General features: G+C 36.4%; 1 protein-coding gene across 1 annotated transcript in view; it reads right to left on the bottom strand.

The window, feature by feature from the left end:
- KDM5D (lysine demethylase 5D) overlaps window positions 1-24,092 on the bottom strand; it is a 66,598-nt gene that overhangs the window by 23,576 nt on the left and 18,930 nt on the right. Inside the window, exons 11-13 of the mRNA XM_017520905.2 lie at window positions 23,819-23,977; window positions 7,551-7,732; window positions 7,293-7,455 (exon numbers count right to left, since the gene is read on the bottom strand). Coding sequence (XP_017376394.1) covers window positions 7,293-7,455; window positions 7,551-7,732; window positions 23,819-23,977 — 504 coding nt within the window. The remainder of the gene's footprint in view (window positions 1-7,292; window positions 7,456-7,550; window positions 7,733-23,818; window positions 23,978-24,092) is intronic.

Genomic DNA, 24,092 nt, shown 5'->3' on the forward strand with positions numbered 1-24,092 from the left:
TTGATGATGTACTCCATGAAAGCAAGAAGGAAAGATGAGAGAAAAAGAGTGAAAAGAAACAAACAAAGCCTCCAAGAAATATGGGATTACGTGGAAAGACCAAATCCACATTTGATCGGTGTAGCTGAAAGTGGTGGGGATAATGAAAACAAGTTGGAAAACACTATTTGGGATTATTATCCAGGAGAACTTCTCCAACCTAGCAGAAAGGTCAACATTCAAATTCAGGAAATACAGAAACCACTACAAAGGTATTCCTCAAGAGCAACCGGGGTTCCAAGGCACATAGTCATCAGATTCACCATGGCCGAAATGAAGAAAAAGTGTTAAGGGAAGCCAGAAAGAAAGGTCAGGTTACCCACAAAGGGGAGCCCATCAGAGGAACAGCAGATCTCTCAGCAGAAAACCTACAAGCCTGAGGGAGTAGGGGCCAATATTGAACATTCTTACAAAAAAGGATTTTCAACCCAGAATTTCATATCTAGCCAAATTAAGCTTCATAAGTAAAGGAGAATTAAAATCCTTAACAGACAAGCAAAATCTCATAAGGCAGGCCTGGTGGTGACATAATCTCTTGTCACCACCAGGCCTGCCTTACAAGAAAGGGTTCCTGAATGAAGCAATAATCGCGGAAAGGAGCAACAGGTTCCAGCCACTGCAAAAACCCACTGAATCATAAAGAACATCAACATTACAAAGAAACTGCATCGACTAACAAGCAAAATAAGCAGCTAGCATCATAACAGCAGGATCAAATGTACACATAAGAACATTAACCTTAAATGTAAATGGGATATGTCCCAATTAAAAGACACAGATTGCCAAACTGGATAAATACTCAAGACCCATCAGTGTGCTGTACTCAGGAGACCCATCTTGTGTCCACAGACACAGATAGGTTCAAAATAAAAAGATAGAGAAATATTATCCAAGCAAATGGAAAGCAAAAAATAGCAGAGCGTGCAATTCTAGTCTGTGACAAAACAGACTTTACAGCAGCAAAGATCAAGAGAGACAAAGAAGGACATTACATAATGGTAAAAAGATCAATGCAACAAGGAGAGCTAACTATTTTCTATATATGCACCCAATACAGGAGTACCCAGGTTCATAAAGCAAATTGGTAGAGACCAACAAAGAGACTTAGACTCCCACATAATAATAATGGCAGACTTTAACACCCCACTGTCAGTATCAGACACATCAGTGAGGTAGAACATTAATAAGGTTAACCAGGGCTTGAACTCAGATCTGGACCAAGCAGACCTAATAGACATCTACAAAACTCTACACCGTAAATCCACAGAATATACATTCTTCTAAGCACCACATCACTCTCAGACCACACTGCAATCAAATTAGAACTCAGGATTAAGAAACTCACTCAAAGCCTCACAACTACGTGGAAGCTTAACAACCTGTTCCTGAATGACTACTGTATAAACAATGAAATGAAGGCAGAAGTAAAGATGCTCTTTGAAACCAATGAGAATGAAGACACAATGTATCAGAATCTCTGGGACACATTTAAAGCAGTGTGTAGAAGAAATGCCCACAAGAGAAAGCAGAAAAGATCTGAAATCGACACCCTAATGTCACAATTAAAAGAGCTAGAGAAGTAAGAGCAAACAAATTCAAAAGCTAGCAGAGGACAAGAAATAACTAAGATCAGAGAGAAATGAAAGAGATAGAGAAACAATCAGCCCTACATAGGAAAAATTAAAAAAAAAAATCAATGAATCCAGAAGCTAGCTTTTTGAAAAGATGAACAAAACAGACAGACCACTAGCCAGACTAATAAAGAAGAAAAGAGAGAAGAAGAAAACAGATGCAATTAAAAAATGATAAAGAAGATATCATCACTGATGTCACAGAAATACAAACTACCATTAGAGAATACCATAAACCTCTATGCAAATAAATCAGAAAATCTAGAAAAAAAATGGATAAATTCCTGGATAAGTACAGCCTACAAAGACTAAACGAGGAAGAAACAGAATCCCTGAATAGAACAGTAATGAGTTCTGAAGTTGAGGCAGCAATTAACAGCCTACGAACCAAAAAAACTACAGAGCCAGACAGGTTCACAGTCAAATACTACCACAAGTGTTAAGAAGAGCCGGTACCATCCATTCTGAAACTATTACAAACAATGAAAAAAGAGGGAATCCTCACTAATCATTGTATGAGGCCAGCATCAGCCTGATACCAAAACCTGGCAAAGACACAGCGACAAAAGAAAATTTCAGGCCATATTTCCTGATGAACATTGATGCAAAAATCCTCAGTAAATTCCTGGCAAACCAAATCCAACAGCACATCAAAAAGCTTATTGATCACGGACAAGTCGGCTTCATCCCTGGGATACAAGGATGGCTCAACATACACAAATCTATAAACATAATTATTCCATCACATAAACAGAACCAAAGGCAAAAAACAAGTGATTATCCCAATAGATGCAGAGAAGGCTTTCAACAAAATTCAACAGCCTCTCGTGCTAAAAACTCTCAATACACTAAGTATTGTTGGAACGTATGTCAAAATAATAAGAGCTATTTATGACAAACCACACAGCCAATATCATCCTGAGTGGACAAAGGCTGGAAGCATTCCCACTGAAAACTGGCACAAGACAAAGATGCCCTCTCTCACCTCTCCTATTCATCATAGTGCTGGAAGTTTGGGCCAGGGTAATCAGGCAAGAGAAAGCAATACAGTATATTCAATTAGGAAAAGAGGAAGTCAAAATGTTTCTATTCACAAACAACATGATTGTGTGTTTAGAAGAACCCATTGTCCCAGACAAAATTTCCTTGCGCTGATAAGCAACTTCAGCAAAGTCTCAGGACACAAAATCAATATGCAAAAATTACACGCATTCCTATATGCCAATAACACACATACAGAGAGCCAAATCATGAGAAAACTCCTGTTGACAACTGCTACAAAGAGAATAAAATACCTGGGAATACAACTTACAAGGAATGTGGAGGACCTCTTCAAAGAGAACTATAAACTACTGCTCAAAGAAATAAGAAGGACACAAATAGAAAAACATTCCATGTTCATGATTAGAAAGCATCCACATTGTGAAAACCACGATATGACCCAAAGTCATTTACAGATTCAACGCTGTCCCCATCAAGCTACCATGGACTTCCTTCACAGAACTGAGAAAACAACAACAAAAACACACATTAAATTTCACATGGAACCAAAAAAGAGCCCACATAGCCAAGACAATTCTAAGCAAAAAAGAACAGAGCTGGAGGCATCACACTACCTGACTTCAAACCATCTACAAGTATACAGTAATCAAAACAGCATGATATTGGTACCAAAGCAGAGATACAGACTGACAGGACAGAACAGAGGCCTCAGAAGCAACACTACACATCTGCAACCATCTGATCTTTGACAAACCTGACCAAAACAAGCAACAGGGAAAGGATTCCCTATTTAATAAATGGTGTTGGGAAAACTGGCTAGCCATATGCAGAAAGCTGAAGCTGGATTCCTTTCTTACACCTTATACAAAAATTAACTCCAGATCAAGTAAAGATTCAAATATACAACTTAAACCATAAAAACCCTCAAAGAAAACTTAAGCAATACCATTCAGGACACAGGCATGGGCAAGGACTTCGTGACTAAAACACTAAAAGCAACAAAAGCCAAAATGGACACATGGAATCTAATTAAACTAAAGAGCTTCTGTGCAGTGAAGGAAACTGTCATCAGAGTGAACAGGCAACGAAACAGCCCAATGGGAAAAAAATTGTGTAGTCTACCCATCTGAAAAAGAGCTAATATCCAGAATCTACAAAGAACTTAAACCAATTTACAAGAAAAACAAAACAAAACAAACAAACACAAAGAAACAAACAACCTGATCAAAAAGTGGACGAAGCATATGAAAAGACACTACTCAAAAGGAGACATTTATGCAGCCCACAAACATATGAAAAAAACCTTATTTTCACTGGTCATTACAGAAATGCAAATGAAAAGCACATTGTGAGACCATCTTATGTCAGCACTGCAACCATCAAAAAGGGACAACAGGTGCTGCAGAGGATGTGGAGAAACAGGAACACTTTTACACTTTCAGTGGGAGTGTAAATTAGTTCAACCATTGTGAAAGACAGTGTGGCAATTTCTCAAGGATCTAGAACCATACCATTTGACCCAGCAATCTCTTTACTAAGTATATACCCAAAGGATTATAAATCATTCTATTATAAAGACATATGCACATGTACGTTTGTTGTGGCACTATTCACAATAGCAAAGACTTGAAACCAACCCAAATGCCCATCAATGATATTCTGGATAAAGAAAATGTGGTGAAGATGGCCGATTCGGAACAGCTCAGGATTGCAGCTCCCAGTGAAATGCAGAGTGTGAGTGGATCCTGCATTTCCATATGGATTTTTATTGCCCACAGATCAGGAGATTCCCAGGCGGAGGAGCCCTATGGGTCTCCAGCATGGCTGTTTTGGCTGGTGAGACTGTTTTGGCCTACACAGCTGCTTTGCCAGAGCCCCTGCGTGGCAGTTCTCCATACAAAATACACTGGATTGGAGACCTTTTTGCTGGAGATTGGAGCCCCAGAAAGGAGGAATCGCCCATTCATCTGATTAAAAACGGGACTGAAACAGGTTCCAGGCCAGGAGATTCCTGTACACAAAAAGTACCATGAATCTTGGCACCACTGTTTCAGCTGGCACAGTGAGTCACCACATGAGAAATCACACAGATCCCAGTGCCTTTTCAACAGGCGACTGGAACAGCTGGGAGAGAGTCGACTGTTCAACTAAAACAAAATGCTCTGAGGCATGGAGCCAGGTGATCAGGCTTGGCTGGTCCAACCCCACAAAAAAACAAAAACAAAAACAAAAAAACAAACAGCAATTGGAAACACTCTGGGTTGAGAGTTTCACAGCAAACACAGCTGAACCCGGACGGTCCGGCTCTGTGGGGGAGGGTCGTCCACCATTACTGAGGCACTCCACCACTACTGAGGTAGTCTGTCATTGCTGAGGCAGCCCACCATTGCTGAGGCAAACAGCCATTGTCGAGGCAACCTGCCATTAACAGAGAGAGCCCATTGTTACAGAGGTGGGCCACCATTGCCGAGGAAGTTCTAACTACATCCATATAAACAGGAATGCAGGGGAGTTCTTACAGCAGCTGGTCAGTGTCCACAGCAGCTCAGCAAAGCTTCTGCAGGCAGACAGTGACTAGGCTGCCTCCTTACTTTGCAGGGCAGCCTGAAAAAAAGGCACAATGAAACTCATAAATAAAGCTCTAACTCCCTGAGACAGAGCATCTGAGAAAAATAGGAGTTTATGAGTTCTGCTGCAGCAGACCTAAACGTACCTGCCCAGCAGCTCTAAATGAGCTGTCTCCACTCAGCACTTGAGCTCCAAAAAAGGACAGACTGTCTCCTCAAGCAGCTCCCTGACCCCTGTATATCCAAAGAGTCACCTCATGAAGGAGAGATCAGACTGACATTTGGCACGTGTCCTTCTGGGACAAAGATAGCAGAAGAAGAAACTGGTAGCAACCTTCACTGTTCTGTAGCTGCTGAAGGTGATCCCCAGGCAAACAGGGCCTGGAGTGGGCCTCAGCAGTCCTACAGCAGAGGGGCCAGACTGTTAGGAGGAAAACCAAGAAACAGAAATAACTTCATCACCAACAAACTGGACATCCACTCAGAGACCCAATCTGAAAGTCAGCAACTACAAAGATGATGGATGGATAACTACACAAAGATGGGAAGCATCTTGCAAAAATGATGAAAACACCCAAAACCAGAACACCTCTCCTCATTCAAGGGACCACAACTCCTCACCAGCAAGGTAACAAGGCTGGATGGAGAATGAGTGTGATGAAATGACAGAATCAGCCTTCAGAAGGTGGGTAATACGAAACTTCTGTGAGCTAAAAGAACATGTTCTAACTCAGGGCAAAGAGACTAAGAACGTTGAAAAAAGATTTGACAAAATGATAACGAGAATACACAACTTAGAGAGGAATATAAGTGAACTGATGGAGCTGAAAAACACAACATGATATCTTCCCNAAAAAAAAAAAAAAAAAGAAAGATAACTCATGTTCTTTGCAGGGACACGGATAAAGCTGGAAACCATCATTCTCAGCAAACAGACACAAGAACAGAAAACCAACCACCACATGTTCTCACTCATACCTGGGAGCTGAACAATGAGAACAACAAGGACACAGGGAGGGGAACATCATACACTGGGGCCTGTTGTGGGCTGGGGGACTAGGGGAGGAACAGCATTAGGAGAAATATCTAATGTAGATGATGGGGTGAAGGATGCAACAAACCACCATGGCACGGTATACCTATGTAACAAACCTGCATAATCTGCACATATACCCCAAAACTTAAAGTATAATAATAATAACACAAGAAAACAAAAAGAAAAATGAAAGCCAGCATTACACATATAGCACATGAGAGACAAAAAAATATAGTTAAGTCAGAACTATAATCAGAAGGCAAGACAAGTGGTATAACAGATTGCTTCAGTGCTCATTATCTTCAATATTTTTTTCTCATGAGACAAGAGAAACACTAGAAAAGGAAAAGAAAAAAAGGTACAAGTTAGAATTTATATAACGTATAAAATTTCAGTAAAGGGACAGAGCCTTGGAGACACCAAGTGCAATTTGCCCAGAAGAAAAAACTGAGAAAGATTTTTGCCAGGGAAGTTATGAATGCTTATAAAGCAGTCAACCCAATGCTTACAGAATTTCAAATGAGAAAAAGCACAGCATGTAGAGAGTGACCCAGTACATGTACCATGTACCCATTACTAGCTTATTCTTTAGCAAAATAAGCTGATATAATTTGATCCTAAAAGTATCCCAAACTTTGAAACCAGTGCCCCATCCCCATGTGGGTTTTGCAAATTTAAGAATTACATTCAGTAATATTAAGAGAAAACCAATTTTAGACTAGAAAGCAGATAAAAAGGCCAGGATCCCAGTTTTAATTTTTATTCTATTAAGTAACTGCATAATCTCTCTTTCACATTTTCTCTTAGGTGTCCCAGCGAACTGTACCGGTCTGCAACTTGATGTCAGCAAAAAAGACAAAGAAAGGTGTGATATTAAAGCCTAATCTTCACAGAAAAAAGCATACAGTTTATTTCCTGCAAAACTAAGTTTGTGCTCATTCCCTTTTCACCCCAGGGAAGAAAATTAAAATTGTTTTGGTTCTTGTTCCTCACTGATCCTTGATGCTTGGTACTCACTGGCACACCATGGGACATGAGAGTGTTGGGATTCATAAGGGTGACAAGTTGGTGCAGGAGGTCAGGCTGGCTATCAAATAGTTCAGGTGTCAGCTTCTTCATCACCTCTTCCAAATGTTCTGCTGCAAGTGAGGGTACCCCATACCAGGTCTTCGGCTCACCCCTGCACAAGTGGAAAAGGGACACACACAGATCACACCTTGGTCATGCAGAGAGCCCACACTGACTGATTCCCTGGCTCCCCAGGGCCCCACTCACCAGTGGAGGTAGTTAATGGAGTAACTCCAGTGATCCTCAATATGCCAACAAAATGCTGAGAAGACCATGCCCACATAAAGCCAGGGCACCTTCATGCCTGAGATGTCCGCATTGATGTGGCAGAGAACGGACTGATCTAGCACCGGCATCACATTCAGGTTCCAACCACTGGTTGCATACTCCTGGTGGGTCAGAGATTTGCCAGAGTGAGTAGGGAGTAAGATACCGTGAAGAAAGGCAAACTGAGCAACATATGCATAAAAAGACAACTATGTCTTAGAGCATGGAGCATGCTGCTTAATAGTATTCCTGGTCATTCAAAAGGCCAATGTTGTAAACTCAAAAATAATACCCTGTTTTACCATTGTCAATCAATACAGTTCTGACGTCCTAGCCAGAGCAGTGAGGCAGAAAAGGAAATTTAAAAGCATTCAAATTGGAAAAGAGGTTAATTATCCCTGTTTGAATAAAGTCCGAAAGAAAACACTTCTTTTATAAGAAGATGCTACAGCCTCCATAGAAAGGTGGTCAGAGCAAATAAAGTCAGTAAATTTGCAGGGTACAAAATCAACATAAAAATCAGTAGCATTTCCATATTAATAGAAATTTATCTAAAAGCTAAAAATAAAAACTACTTATAACAGCTGAAAAAAAAACCTAGTAATACTTTATATAAGGTTAAAAAAAATCACTACACTGAAAACTACAAAGATCATGATGAAAGAAACTGAAGAAGATGCAAATAAATTTTAAGATACCTTGTGTTCACAGACTAGAAGAATTAATATTGCTAAAATGTCCATAATATCCAAACTCATCTAGATATTCAATTTAATGTCTTGTCAAAATAAGAATAGCATCTTCACAAAAAGTTTAGAAAAACCAACCCTTTAATTAATATGGAACCCCAAAGACTCAAAATGTCCAAAGCGACATATGAGACAAACAAAAATGAAAGAAAAAGCTGAAAGTATTCACACTAATTTCATACTATACCACAAAGTTATAGTAACCAAAACAGCTTAGTAGTGCCATTTAAAAAAAAAATGCATAGACCAATTAAAAATAATAGCCCAGAAATAAATGTCTGCATTTTCAGCCAACAGACGTTCAACAAAGATACCAAGAAAACACACAAAGGAAAGTCTCTTCAACATATAATGTTGGAAAAACTCACTATCTATATGCAGAAGAAAGAAACTTTATCTGTGTCTTTCACCATGTACAAAAACCAACCCCAAATGACATAAAAAAATCCAAAACTATGACATTACTAAAAGAAGACATGGGGGAAAGCTCCATGACATTCATCTAGGCAAGAAATTTCTGGTTAAGACCTCAAAAGTGCAAGCCACAAATGCTAAAACAGACAGTATCACATTAAGCTACAAAGCTTTTGCACAATGAAGGAGGCATCAACACAATATGGAAACCACCTACAGGATGGAAAACCATATTTGCAAACCACGCATCTGTTAAGAGGTTAGAAAAAACATGATACGAGAAAAAAAATATATAAAGAGAATGGAATATCTTGAAATACAGCTAACCAAGGAGGTGAAAAATCTCTACAAGAAAATCCAGAAAACACTGCTAAAAAAGATTAGAGATAACACAGGAAAACCATCTCAGCCTCATAAATTGGAAGAAGAAATATCACAAAAATAGCCACACCACCCAAAGCAATTTACAGATTCAACGCTATTTCAATCAAACTACCAACATCATTCTTCACAGAACTTGAAACAAAAAATTTCTAAAGTTTACCCATAGCCTTAAAAAAAACCACAACTAAGCAAAGCCAACATAAGCCAAAAGACAAACATGCAAATATCACAACACACAATTGCAATCTATAACATGAAGGGACAGTGACCAAAACAGCATGCTACTATAACAAAGTCAGACAAAAAGATCAATTGAACAGAACAGAAAACTCTGAAAAAAAGTCAGACACTTACTACCACCTGTGATTTGACAAGGTCCACATAAATAAACAACAGGAACGGGCTTCCTAGATACTGGAGTAACTAGCTAGCCATATGCTGAAGACTGAATCTGGACACCTACATTTCACCAGGTGCAAAAATTAACTCTGGGTCCAGGTATGGTGGCTTACACCTTTAACCCCAACACTTTGGGAGGCCAAGGTAAGAGGACTGCTTAAGCCCAGAAGTTTGAGACCAGCCTGGGCAACAGAGTGAGCTTTGTCTCTACAAAAAAATTTTAAGGAATATTAGCCAATTGTAATAGCTACTAACATACAAAACAGTGGTTTTGTAAAAATTTCTTATTTTATAAAATTTTTGTGAGCTCCTAGTTACTAGGGCGACAAAAATGTGAGGGTTGTTTGATCCACAAAGTTCTAGACTGCAGTGAGGTGAGTCATGATCATATGACTGCATGCTAGCACATATGTAACACAGAGGAATGGTGTCTCAAAAGAAATTAACTTGGGATGGACCTAAGATTTAAATGTCAAACCTCAAACTACAGTATTTCTGGGGAAACAGTCTTCTCAACAGTGGCCTTCACAAATTATTTTTGGCTACGCCCCCAGAAGCAAATGCAACAAAAGTAGTTAAGTGGAACCTAATTAAAAGCAAGAGAGCTTCTGCACAGCAAAAGAAACTGTCAACAGAGCAAACAACCTACAGAATGGAAAAGATATTGCTATACATCTGATAAAGGTCTAATATGCACAATCTACAGAAAATATACAAATCAACAAGGAAAAACAAATCACCCATTAAAAATGGGCAAAGGATGTCAATAGAGACTTCTCTAAAGAAAATATACAAGTGTCCAACAAGGTCCACACTCAAATTAAAAAATCATGTCATTTACAAGGACATGGATGGAGCTGGAGGCCATTATCCTCAGCAAAGTAACACAGCAACAGAAAACCAAATACTGTATTTTCTCTAAGTAGAAGCTAAATGATTAGAGAACATATAGACACACAGGGCAGAACAACATTCACTGGGGATTTTCGGAGGGTGGAAGGTAGGAAGAGTGAGAGGATCAGGAAAAAATAACTAATGGGTACTAGGCTTAATACCTGATGATAACATAATCTGTAGAACAAATTCCTGTGACAAAAGTTTACCTATGTAACAAACCTACACTTTTACCTTTGAACTTAAAAGTTAAACAACACACACACACACACATACAGACACACACTCCTCATCATTAATCATTAGGAAAATGCAATAAAATCATGATGAGATACCATGTCATCCCTCATAGAGTGGCTAATATTAAAAAGTCCAAAGACAATAGATGATGGTCAATCTGCAGAGAAACGGGGATAAAAATATTTTCATCCACTGCAGAAAGCAGTTTGGAGATTTCTCAAAGAACTCAGAACAGAACCCCATTTGATCCAGCAATCCCATTAGTGGGTGAATACATCAAAAGAAAAATAAATCATTTTTCCAAAAAGATACATACATGCACTTACTTCTAGGTTCACTGCTGCACTATCTGCAAAGACGTGAAATCAATCCAGCTGGTCATTAGTGGCAGTCTGCCACATACACACCATGCAATACCATGTAGCCATAAAAAATACAAAATAAAATCATACACTTTGCAGCAATACAAATGCAGCTGACGGCCATAATCCTAAGAAAATTGAGGCAGGAACAGAAAATCAAACACCACATGTTCTCCTACTTCTAAATGCAAGCTAAACATTGTAGATACCCAGAAACAAACATGTAAACAACAGACACACTGTGCGTTAGTGTAGAGCGGAGCAAACAGGGGACTGTGGACAGAAAATATACCTATTGTGTACTGTGCTATCCACCTAAGGAAAGAATCTATACTCTGAAACTTGACCTCAAACAATATCCTCACATAACAAGCCTGCATATTATTCTCCCTGTAGCTAACATAAAAGCTGAGGTTTTTTCAGGGCATAATGTTTCCATATTTGTCCCAGGCCAGATCGCATGTTAAATTTTAAGCCCCTACACTAAACATGGAGCCTGTCGGGAGGTTTTTGTGTCACGTGGGCTGATCCCTAATGGCGTGTTGCTGTCTTTGTGATAGTGACTGAGTTCTAGTGAGATCTGGTTGTTGTAAAGTGTGGCAACTTTTCCCTGAACTCTCTCTCACTCCCATGCTTATCATATGAGACATCTGCTCCCCCTTCACTTTCCACTCTGAGTTGAAGCTTTCTGAGATCTCCCAGAAGCAGGTTTCAGCACTGTGCTTTCTGCATAGCTTGTAGAAACATGAGCCAACTAAACCTCCTTTTCTAATAAATTACCCAGTCATCTCTGCATAGCAATGCAATAATGGCCTAACACATGGCAGACTATCTGAAAAGACATTTTTCCAGAAAACTTATAATAATACCAAATAGACACATGAAAAATGTGCTCAATGATCAGGGAAATGCAAACCAATGAGAAATCAACTTAGCCTAATGAGAATGTTCGCTCACAGATGAACGAATAAGGAAAACATGATACATAAACAAAATGGAACACTATTGTTCTGCCATAAAATTAATGAAATCTTGTTGTTTCCAACAACGTAAGTAAACACGGAAGACATTACCTGAAATAAATCAGGCACAGAAATTCCAATACAATATGATGTCACTCAGATATGGTATCTAAAATGGATATATTCACTAATATATATTTAGTAGTTTCAGACAAAATAGACCTTAAGAAAAAATTACAAAAGTCTAAGATGACACTATCTATTAACAAAAGTTGTCAATCCATTAAGAAGTTATAACAATTACACATATACACCAGTAAACTAGCCCCAATAAATGAAGCAAAAATTGTGACAGAAATGAAAGCAGAATCAGATGGTTGTACAACAGTAATAGTACTGTCAATATAGTGCTTCAATAACATCACTATAGCTCACTTTACTCAATCCACCAGAGCAGAAATGTATAAGAAAATCAGAAACTTGAACAGAATAAAGAAATTAGACCCAGGAGACATAAACAGACTACTGCATGCAGTAACAGCAGAACTCACATTGTACTCAAGTATAAACAGAACACGCTGCAGGATAGGACATATTGTTAGGCCACAAAAAAAGTATGAATCATTTTTTTTTAAATTCAAATCGTAAAATCTTCTTTCACCACAATACATTCAAACTAGAAATCAGTATTAAAGAAAAAACACAAATATTTGAGTATTAACCTACATTCTTATAAATCAAAAAAAAAACACTAAGAAAATTACAAAATATTTCATAATGATTCACATAAACCATGCTAAACTTAGAATATTAATTTACTAAACTCAGAAATGAAAACTGGTTCATTATTACTGACCTCGCACAATAAAAAGGACCACAAAACATTAAAAACAATTATATGCTAAGAAATTATGTATGTTAGATAAAATGGACAAATTATTAGCAACATAAAAACTCTCAAAACCTCAAGGAATAAAAAAACATAGAAACGTATAACATATAAGGATTTTGAATAAGGAATCTCAAACTTCAGAAAAAAATGGCTTCACTGATTAAATCTACCAGGCACTTCAAGAATCCATACATATCTATCTGAAACTTCAAGAAATATGAGATAGGAATACTTCCTAATTCTCAGAGATGAGCCTTGATACCAAAAACAAAGACATCATGAGAAAACCACAGATTATATATTACAAATCAAGGTGCAGAATATTTAAACAAAAACTAGAAAAACTAACTTAAACACTTGTTAACTATACAACATGGAGAATGCAGGATGTTCCATATATGAGAAATAAATGAATGTAATAAACCACATTAATAGAATGAAAGGGTAAAAACAATCATCCCAATTTCTTTTAAGAAATATTTAAATGTAGAAAAAGCATTTACCTATAATCAAATCAAGATATTTTAATGATAAACACCTTCAACCAATCAGGATTACAAGGTGTTATAGCCTAAATGTTGTGTTCATTCCCCACCCCCACTCATCTGTTGAAATCATAGAAAGCAGGTCCTTTTTGAGGTAATTAGGGCACAGGGTGAACAACGTCATGAAGGCATAAGTGCCCCTATAAGAAGAGATGCTGGGGCTTAATTGTTCCCTTTCTTCTCTTAAGCCATGTGAGGTTCTGAGAAGACAGCTGTATGTAGCGGGCCTTCACCAAGAACTCCATCATAGTGGTACCTCGATACTGGATTGTCCAGCCTCCAAAATTGAAATATGTTATTTGAACCACTCAGCCTATGGTATTTTGTTATAACAGACCAAGCTGGCTAACAAGAAATAAACCTCAAGCTGTTAAAGCGCTCTTATGAAAGAGCCTCAGCTAAGATTTAACTCAATGGTGAAAGAGTAAAAGCTTTCCCGCTATGACCAGGGGCAGAAGGAAGAGGCTTACTTTCACTATTCCTATTCAACATTATACTGCAAGTTCTAGCTGGAATCACTAGGTAGAATATTTTTATTTGAAAAGACAATAGTCTCTATTTGCAGACTACATGGTTTCATATCCTAAAAATCCTAAAAATACACACACGCACACACACACACACACACACACACACAATACACAAGTTACTGAATGAATAAGCTAAAACTAAACAAATGAGCTCATTCGTGAATTCAGCAGAGGTACCGAACATACAATCACCCACAAAATTCAGTGTGTGTAGAAATATCAGTAATAAGCAGCACTCTATAAAGGAAATTGAAGAACAAGTCCATTAACAGCAGCATCGTACAATGTACAACTTCCAGAAACTCCTGGTACAATGAAAATCAGAATGTTCACGAGTAAAATTAAAGACAGAAAAATAAACAGACATTGATATTTGTGAACGAGAAAACTCAGTATTACGTGTATGACACAATTCAAAGCAATTTATAGGTTCAACAGAATCCTGCAGTCAAATCCCAATAATATTTTTAGTAGAAATGAGAAGTGAATTCTACAACTCTTAGAGAACTACAAGAGACACTGCAAAGCCAATCTTAAAAAAGAATAGTAGAGGACTCACTCCAAATTTTGAGGCTTACCACCAAGCTACAATAACCCAAATAGGCAGATAATGGCATTAGAAGAGAAATACAGATCCAAAATATATAAATGACTGTCCAAAAACAAATCCACCTATGTAGAGCCAAATAATTTTCATCAAAATTTTCAATGGAGAAAGAAGTCTTCAACAAATGGTGCTAGGATTAGTGGACATCCATCAATCTGCCATCATGCATGGCTAATTTTTTGTATTTTGGTAGAGATGGGGTTTCATCATGTTGGCCAGCCTGGTCTCTAACTCCTGACCTCAGGTGATCCAACCACTTCAGCCTCCCAACATACTGGGACTACCGGGTGAGCCACTAAACCTGGTGGTTATTTTTTGTATTCTAATTTGATGATGAAGAAGGGAGTGACATAATCTATTTGCCCCCAGAATTATAATCTCAAACTATTACTGACCCCTAATTAGAGGCACTTGTGAATATACGTAAGTTGCCTGATGCATAAAAACATGTGATAGATAATAAACAGTACCATAGGAACATCTGAAGATACCTTTTGTGGGATGTAAAGTTAAAAGGGGAAACTACAGTTTTTGAGACTCCTTTTGAATAACTTTAATATACCTTTTGACATGCAGGTATGTATTTCAAGAAGCAAGTTAGATAAACCAGTTTTCAAAGGAAGTCACCATGCTAAAGATGTAAATTTGGAAGTCATCAGCATCCACAACGTTAAAGAAAGTAAGCTACCAATGATCACCAAGGACCGAATACAGCTAGAAAAATTAGACAAATTAATTCTACTCGGAAAACTAAAAAAGAAGTTTTAAAAATGCAGGCAAGAAGCTGTCTGAGGCTACTAATAGATACTAACATATGTAGATTAAAATCACATTTCCGGTTTTTGACAAATTTAAATAGAGCTACCACACACATTCATTACTGATTTTTATGTCAGTGTAAGTTCTCATTTCCATTTATTAAATGCTAGGTGACACTCTTCTGTGTACATTTAAGTTTGTAAGAAATTACCCAACTACTTTGATGGATAGGTGTACCACTTTACATTCCCTTTACGGTATGTTCTAGTTCTTCTGCATCCACCACCACAGAGTATTGATAATTTTACTCATTCCTAAATATTTAGTGCTATTTCATCATGGTTTTATTTTGCAGTTCTCAAATTACTAATAGAAGCATAGGCATTTTTCATATACTTGGATTCTCTTTATGTCTATTCAAGTGTTTGCCTGTTTAAAAACATTGGGTTGTTTACTGCTGTTCAGTTTAGCGTTCTTCGTGTTTTCTGGGTCCTATTCGGAAGGTGCAAATTGAATAAGAATTCACCAACCATCTTCAGTCTTCAAGGGGCTCACCTAACCCATAAAGACTCACAGAAACTTAAGGTAAGTGGGTGGAAAAAGACAAACTGACACAAAAAGCAAGCATATATAGTCCAAAAGGGACAGAAAACCTAGAGAAGATGAATAAATTCCTGGAAAGATACAATTCCATCCTAGCTTAAATGAGTAAGAATACAATACCCTGAACAAATAACAAGCAGCAAGACTGAAATGGTAGTTAAAAAAAAATTAGCAAAGAAGTCCAGGACCAAATAGACTCGTAGCAGAATTCTACCAGTCATTTAAAGAAGAATTGGTACCAATCCTATAGATGCTACTTGACAAGATAAAAAAGGAATTCTTCCTTAATCATTCTATGAAGCATCAATCTAACACCAAAACCAGGAAACAACATAACAACAACAACAAAAAATACAGACAAAATATCCCTGATCAAAACAGATGTAAAAATCCTTAACAAAATACTAGCTAATTGAATCCAACACCATAATCAAAAGTAGTAATAATTCAACATGCTCAAGCAGGTTTCACACTAGGGATGCAGGGACGGTTTCAGGTAAGCAAATTAATAAATATGATACACCACATAAACAGAATTAAATACAAAATCACACTGATCATCTCAACAGACACAGAAAAAGCATTTAACTAAATACGGCATCACTTTATAATTAAAGCTCTCTGCAAAACAAGCATACAAGGAATGTATCTCAGTGTAATAGAAACCATCTATGACAAACCCACAGCCAATGTAACACTGAATCAGGAAAAGTTGAAAGGTAGTTCCCTCTGAGAGCTGTAATAAGTCAAGGATGACCATGCCCACCACTCCTCTTCATCACAGTACTGGAAGTCCTAGCTAGAGTAATCAAACCAAAGAAAAAATAAACACCCTCCAAATCAATAAAGGGGAAGTTAAACTACTGCTCTTTGCTGACGATATGACTGTTTACCTAGAAAATCCTACGGACTCTTCCAAAAAGCTCCCAGAACTGATAACAATAATTCAGCAAAAGTTTCCGGATAGAAAGTTAATATCGACTAATCAGTAGCTATCCTATAAACCAACGGCAATCAATGAAAATATATTCCATGGTCACGGATGGGTAGAATCAATATTATGAAAATGACCGTGTGGCCAAAAGCAATCAAAAAGTCTGTACAATTCCGATCAAAATACCAACATAATTCTTCACAGAATCAGGAAAAACAATCCTGAATTAATATGGAACCAAAAAAGTGTCTGCATAGCAGAAGAAAGGCTAAGCAAAAAGAACAAATCCGAAGGCATCACATTACCTGATTTCAAACTGTACTTTAAAGAAAGAGTCACCCAAAGAGCACGGTCCTGGTACAAACAATACACACACAGACCAATGGAACAGAATAGAGAATACAAAAACCAATCCAAATTGTTATAGCCAATTGATGATCAACAAAGCAAACAAAAACATGAACTGGTTAAAGAAAATCAAAATCAACAAATGGTGCTGGGATAATTGGCTAGCCGTACGTAGGAGAATGAAAGTGGATTTTCTTCTTCCACCTGATACAAAAATTAACTCAAGATGGATCAAGGACTTAAATCTTTAGATGTAAAAGTATAAAAACTCTAGAAGTAACACTGGAAAAACCTTCTAGACATTGGCATAGGCAAGAATTTCATGACCAAGAACCCAAAAGCAAATGGAATAAAAACAAAGTTAAACAGCTAATTTAATTAAACAAAAGAGCTTTTGAGTGGCAAAAGGAACAGTAAATAGACAATCCAGAGTAGCAGAAAATCTTCACAATCCATACATATGACAACAAACTAACATCCAGAATCTACAACAAACTCAAATTAGCAAGAAAAAAAAAATTCCAAAAAAAAAAATCAAAGGGTGGGTTAAGGACATAAACGGATAATTTACAAAAGAAAATATACAAATATCCAACAAACATATGAAAACATGCTGGACATCACTAATGATCAAGGAAAATGATCATTAAAACCACAACTTGACAGATAACCACTTTATGTTAACAATGGCCATAATCAAAAAATCAAAAAATAACACAAATTGTCATGGATGTGGTTAATAGAGAACACTTTCACACTGTTGGTGGGAATGTAAAATAAAACAAACACTATGGAAACCACTGTGGAGATTCCTTCAAGAACTGAATGTAGAACTACCATTTGACCAGTCAATCTGACTGCTTTCTATCTACCTAAAAGAAAAGTCATTATATGAAAAAGATACTTGCACATCCATGTTTATAGCAGTACAATTCATAATTGCAAAAATCCGGACCCAACCTCAACGTCCATCAATCGAGTGGATAGATATATTACAAATACTCATATACGGAGATGATGGAATTCCACCCAGCCATAAAAAAGAAATGGATTAATGGCATTCACAGCAATGTGGGCGATACTGGAAACTATTAGTCTTAGTGATGTAACTCAGGAATAGAAAACTAAAGATCAGTGTTCTCACTCATAAGTGGGGGCTAGGTTACGACAATGCAAAGGCATAAGAATGAAACAATGGGATTTGGGGACACGGGAAAAAGGTGGAAGGGCGTGAGGGATAAAAATCTACGTATTGGATGCAGTGTATACTGCTACTGCTCAGGTGATGAGTGCAGTAAAATCTCACAAGTCACAACTAAGGAGCTTCTTCACATACCCGTTCCCTTAATAACCCATGAAAATAAAAAATAAAACAAAATTAAATACATAAATAAAATGAATAAATAGAATAAAAGTAACTTAGATGAATGGTTCTTCAATACTTGATACTTTAGATGAATGGGTCTTTAATATTTGATGCTTTATGGAGATCACTAAAAAACAGCTTTAATTACCCGCAACTGTTCTGAAAGCAATATTGTCAAAGTTTATTTGGCCAAATTTTAGTAGGTTTTCTAAATCTTCTCCTAGGGCCACTTCACCCAAAATGGTAAAATCTAATTTCAGCAAATAATTCTGCTAAGTCAGTTCAGCAAGAATCCCTCATCCTTAACACTTCATTATCTTTACCTGATTAAAATTCTTATCATCATTAGCATCTGATCACTCTAATCTACCTTTTGAAATAATTCCTCCCAAAGTCGATATCTTGTTTCAGTGATTTTCTGTCCGCTAATCAAGGGGTTGCTGGCCATTAGGCCGTGAACAAGTACTGGTTTGTGGCCTGTAATGAAGAGGCTATTTCCTGACTACAAAGTAGGAAATGAGCAGCAAGCAAGTGAGCATTACCGACTAAACTCCATTTCCATCACATCAACAGCAGTACTAGATTCTCATAGAGGCATGAACCCTAACACGAACTGTGCATGCAAGGGATCTAAGCTGCATGAGCCTTATGAGAACCTGCTGCCTGATAATCTGAGGTAGAACAATCTCATGCCAAAACCAGCAGCCCAACATCCATGGAAAAAGTGTCTTCCATGAAACTGGTCTCTGCTGCCAGAAAGGTTGGGGACCACTGTGCAAATTCACCATTCCTTGGCTATAAAGTTCCACTTCTCTCTACTGCAACTGGAATAGAGGCCAGACAGACACTGGGGTCTCTCTTCCCAGACAGGAAGAATCGTTAACAAAATTTGTTTTCACCACTGTAAATGTTTTTCAGGCTCTGGTTTCCTTTGAAGCTATGAAAATAATCAGAAAAGAAAAACTGTTAAATATATAAACGAAAAAAATCATATGATTATTCTTATCTGAAGGATTATAAAATGATACAGTTTCAAAAATTTCTGAATTACAAATTTAATACATACAACTTCAATTTTCAACTATATCGTGGTTAGATGTTAGGGGAATCACAAAGTTCCTCAACACGACAGAAAAGAAAACACACTTTTTAAAAGTTTTGGCTCAGCTGTTTAGAAAATTAGGAAAATCCTTAGAGGACAAAACTAAAAAATAACATGGATAAATAAAGTTCTAAAACTGATGATAATTTGAGTCAAACTTGAAAAGACAAAATTTGGAGCTTCCAGAGAAGATCATATTAAGGACTGTGATATACAACTGTGACAGTTCTGACCAACATTATCATTTTGTCTGTAAAACCGAAGGAGGTTAAAGAAACAGGTATTTAATACTTTACATATCTTGGTACTGCTTCCACAGGAAGAAAAGGAAAGATACTCCTTAGAGTTCTTATCTATCCACCATTTATACCCTATCAACACAAGAATTCATATTTATTGAAAATGCTAAGCTAAAATTTTTTATAGTCTTAGGAGAATCCTTGACATTTATCACAAACAATCTTACTATTCTGCAGCAGGACATTAAAATCTAGGCTTCTGAAAAAAGTCCCATATATAGGTTCAAAAAAACACTCATCGAAAACAAAAATGAAAAACACTAATAAAATCAAAGCCATAAAATATGGAAGGGGTTTTAAAATGAGTAAAACTTTGCTGTGAAAACATTAAGCTATAGATTGAAGAAAATACTATAACTAGATATTAAATATAAAATCAGTTTAAAAAAGAGAATAAAATGTAGGAAGAATAAAATGATTTTCAATATTAACTAGGAAAGCCTGAAAAATAATCAGAAATTCTAAAGATAAGAATGTACATTAAAAATCAAAAACTGAGTGGTTTAATAGTTTAGGTACTTTTTAAACACTGGTGCATTTTTAAATTGTTTTAAATAAGTTACTTAAAAGACAAAAAAAAAGAGTAAAAGACATGGAAGACAGGTTAAGAAACATGTAGAAGAGATTAGAAGACAGTTCCAGTGAACAGGACAAAGAAATGATAGATTGGAAAAGTTAATGACTATGAATTTTTCAGAACTGGCAAACTCAGAATTCTCAAGTCTGGGAATTCCTATCTACTCCCAGCATATTAAATAAAACGGTACCTTTTGCAAATCCAGAAAACTTGCAATACACTAAAACAAAGAGATGTTATAGCGGTCAAACAGAAAAAACAGAATACACTTACAAATTAATGTAGATTCAGAATTGACTTCTTAAAAGCCAAAACAGATTTTTAATGTGTCAAGAAAAAATAATTCTCAAACCACACTTGTATATATAGAAACAAATACCTTTATAAGAATAAAAGTAAAACACATATTTAACAAGTCAAAAATAATTCACAAATGTCTCTGTTGAAGAAATTTCTAAAGAATTTACTACAGAAAATAGGAAAATGGTTTCGAGAATGGTAAACAATGTAAAAAAAAAAGTGTTATGTGTGGATAAATCCACACTCAATCTGAAAACAAAAACAATATCCATTTTGTTGAGCAAAAAGCTTTAAAAATACGCATAAAATTTTTACACCTTAGAAGGGAACTGAAAAGAATAGTAACAACTTAATAGTCTAACATTACCTGGAAGAAAAAAAAATGAAATGTTGGCTTATATTTAAAACAAAGTATTAAAACTAGCATATACAAGTTGCTAACTAAGAACTGATTAAAATGAAAGACAGGTGAAAAAAAAATAAAATAGAAAAGGCACCAGAAACTAAGTTCAAAGTAAGAGAGCAAAAATGGATGCAATCCCCGTCACAATAAATGAAAACTATTCGGCACTGGATTAAAAAAACAATCAATGTTGCATTAGTTACAAGTTAAGCATTTAGAGCCTACGTATACAGAAAGATAAACTAGATCTAGGATCCAAAGGAAACTAGTAGGAATGGGACTAAGGGGCAGGATAGAGACCAATGTATTTATTTGTTTTATAAGTTACAAAATTAATAGCAGTATAAATCCATCATGAAAGAGGCAAACACAAATATTCTGCATAAACTCATGTATCTCTGTACATATATATGTATTAGATATGTATAAATGGCATATCCAATAATTTAGCAGACAGTATAAACTGATTCTCCTAAAGGTCTACAATTGGCATAATCTAATGAAAAGTGTTTGGCCTTAATAAACAACGAAACACAAAGTAATGCTCATGATAACATATACCTACAAAATTAGGTAGCGATATGAAGTGCTTTGGCAAACATATAGTTAATGTTTCAGTGTAACCTGAGAATCTATTTGTAAAACAATTCACAGTATCTTTCAATTCCATTTCTTAACATGCAACTTAAAAATTATTGCTTCTGGAGACCCATAAAGCAGTGTTCACGCACTGTCAGTAACAGCTAAACACCAGAAGCAACCCAACAAAAAGAATGATAAATGAGATGCAATCCCAGCATGCAATATTACATAAAGTGAAAAAACAGGTAATTTAAAGCTATGAGCAACAATACAAATAAATTTTCGTAACATAATAATGACAAAAAAAAAAAACAAGTCAGAGAATACACAAATAACATCAGCAAAGCTTGAAAATTAATATCCTTTTTAAAACTGCATACATATGTAATTAAACACTACACCTTTTTTATTTAATTATGACAAACTCATGACAGTCGGACATTTAGGGATTAGTGGAGAGAAAGCGGGAGCTATGACTTGTAGAAAAGCCTGTGGAGAGATACTATATTACAGAACCTCAGGCCCTATGCTCAAAAGTTAGTTCATGAATACTACTTAATACCATGCTTGATATTGACAAACTGGGTTATCTACGGTTTCAAAAATACCACAATTTTTTTTTGTTGTTTCAAAAAGGGAATTAGAAACAGACCAATATTACCAGTTGATGGTATAGGTGATTCCCTTTCCATTACTTCATTTATAGTTTCAATCTTCAGTAATTAACATACTTCTATTTTAAGAGCTATAAGTGAAATACTGCTGTAAGAAAGACTTTTAAGCACTATCATATTTAGCTGTACATCTCTTCACAAAAGGATATGTTCTGAGAAATACATCCTTAGGCAATTTTGCCTAATGTGAACATGACAGAGTATTACACAAACCAAGAAGAAACAATCTACTACACACCTGTGCTATATAGTATGTAACTATTGTTCCTAGATTACAAATTAGTGTGACATTATTATACTGAATATTGTAGGTCACATAACACAAGGTTAAGTATCTATGCCTATAAACGCAGACACACTGAAAGTACAGTATTGGTACTCTGCTGAACTGAAACTGTTATGCAGCATATGACTCAGTACATAATACCACTTACACAGATGCAAGTATTTCCATAAATAGTATATATACATAAAAATCAGGGTGAGCCTTATCAGAAACTTAGTCACAGCTGTTAGCTAAGTTTACCATTAAACCACTATTTTTTTCTGTTGGGATCAACTCTCTTATTAGACTTATCTACAATATTCAGTACAATAGCGCCAAATACTAATTCTTTTGGTTCTGGCCAACATGGTAAAACAGCAATTTTAATAGGATTGATTTCTCAAATGTCCAAATAATGCTTAAGGCTGGTCACATTTTAGCTTTCTCTCTCCAAATTAAGTTACTTCCAGTATTACCGTTTTTTTGGCTCTGGACCTTAGGACAAATTCAAACGTGATGAAAAAGATTCTAGGACATCTATATGGATTTTTTGACTAATATAAGAAATCACCTTGTAAAAAACACTGAAATTAGTGGTTTCTCTATGACTCCATGTGTTTGACATGTACACAAATTGGTAAACTTAACAAAGGCACTTCCTTCCACACTTCTACGTACTTCAAAATATGCTGGTTGGAGTACTTATTTTCTTTACTATAAAAAGGTAGTAATCTTCCAATATTTAGATTTGAGGAAAGGTGAAGGAACACTACAGCTCCTCACTGAAATGTCAAGATATATACTGTTCCTTTTGTCTATCCTCATCAGAATTTCAAGATAATAAATACGGTATGACTGGACAAATTCTGGTTTACTGCCAGATCATCCAGTACCATCAAACCTCATCTTTAGCCCTAACGTGTGAAAACAATACTGTGTGAGAGAATCTATGAGCACAGATAATTTTACATGCTAAAATGAGTATCCCCAGATATGATGTTAACATAAACTATACTACCTTCTCCTCAGGAGATAAGTTCTGTTTGCTATTGCTGACAGGAAAGCCACTGCCAAATTCTTTAGAATGAATGTCAGCTCCATATTCAACTGTCACTTCTTCCTCAATGCTGCTCACCAATCTCCAGAATTCCTTCTCCACGAGTTCTGTAGGCACCATCTGTGAAAACAAGTACAAAGGATCATTAACGCCTGCTATACTTTGAACCCATATCTCCATGAGAACTAAGACAACCACAACTTAATCCCTATGAGTCCAGCCCTCAGATCACATA

Source organism: Cebus imitator, unplaced genomic scaffold (assembly GCF_001604975.1).
Source record: "Cebus imitator isolate Cc_AM_T3 unplaced genomic scaffold, Cebus_imitator-1.0 Scaffold899, whole genome shotgun sequence".
Taxonomy (NCBI): domain Eukaryota; kingdom Metazoa; phylum Chordata; class Mammalia; order Primates; family Cebidae; genus Cebus; species Cebus imitator.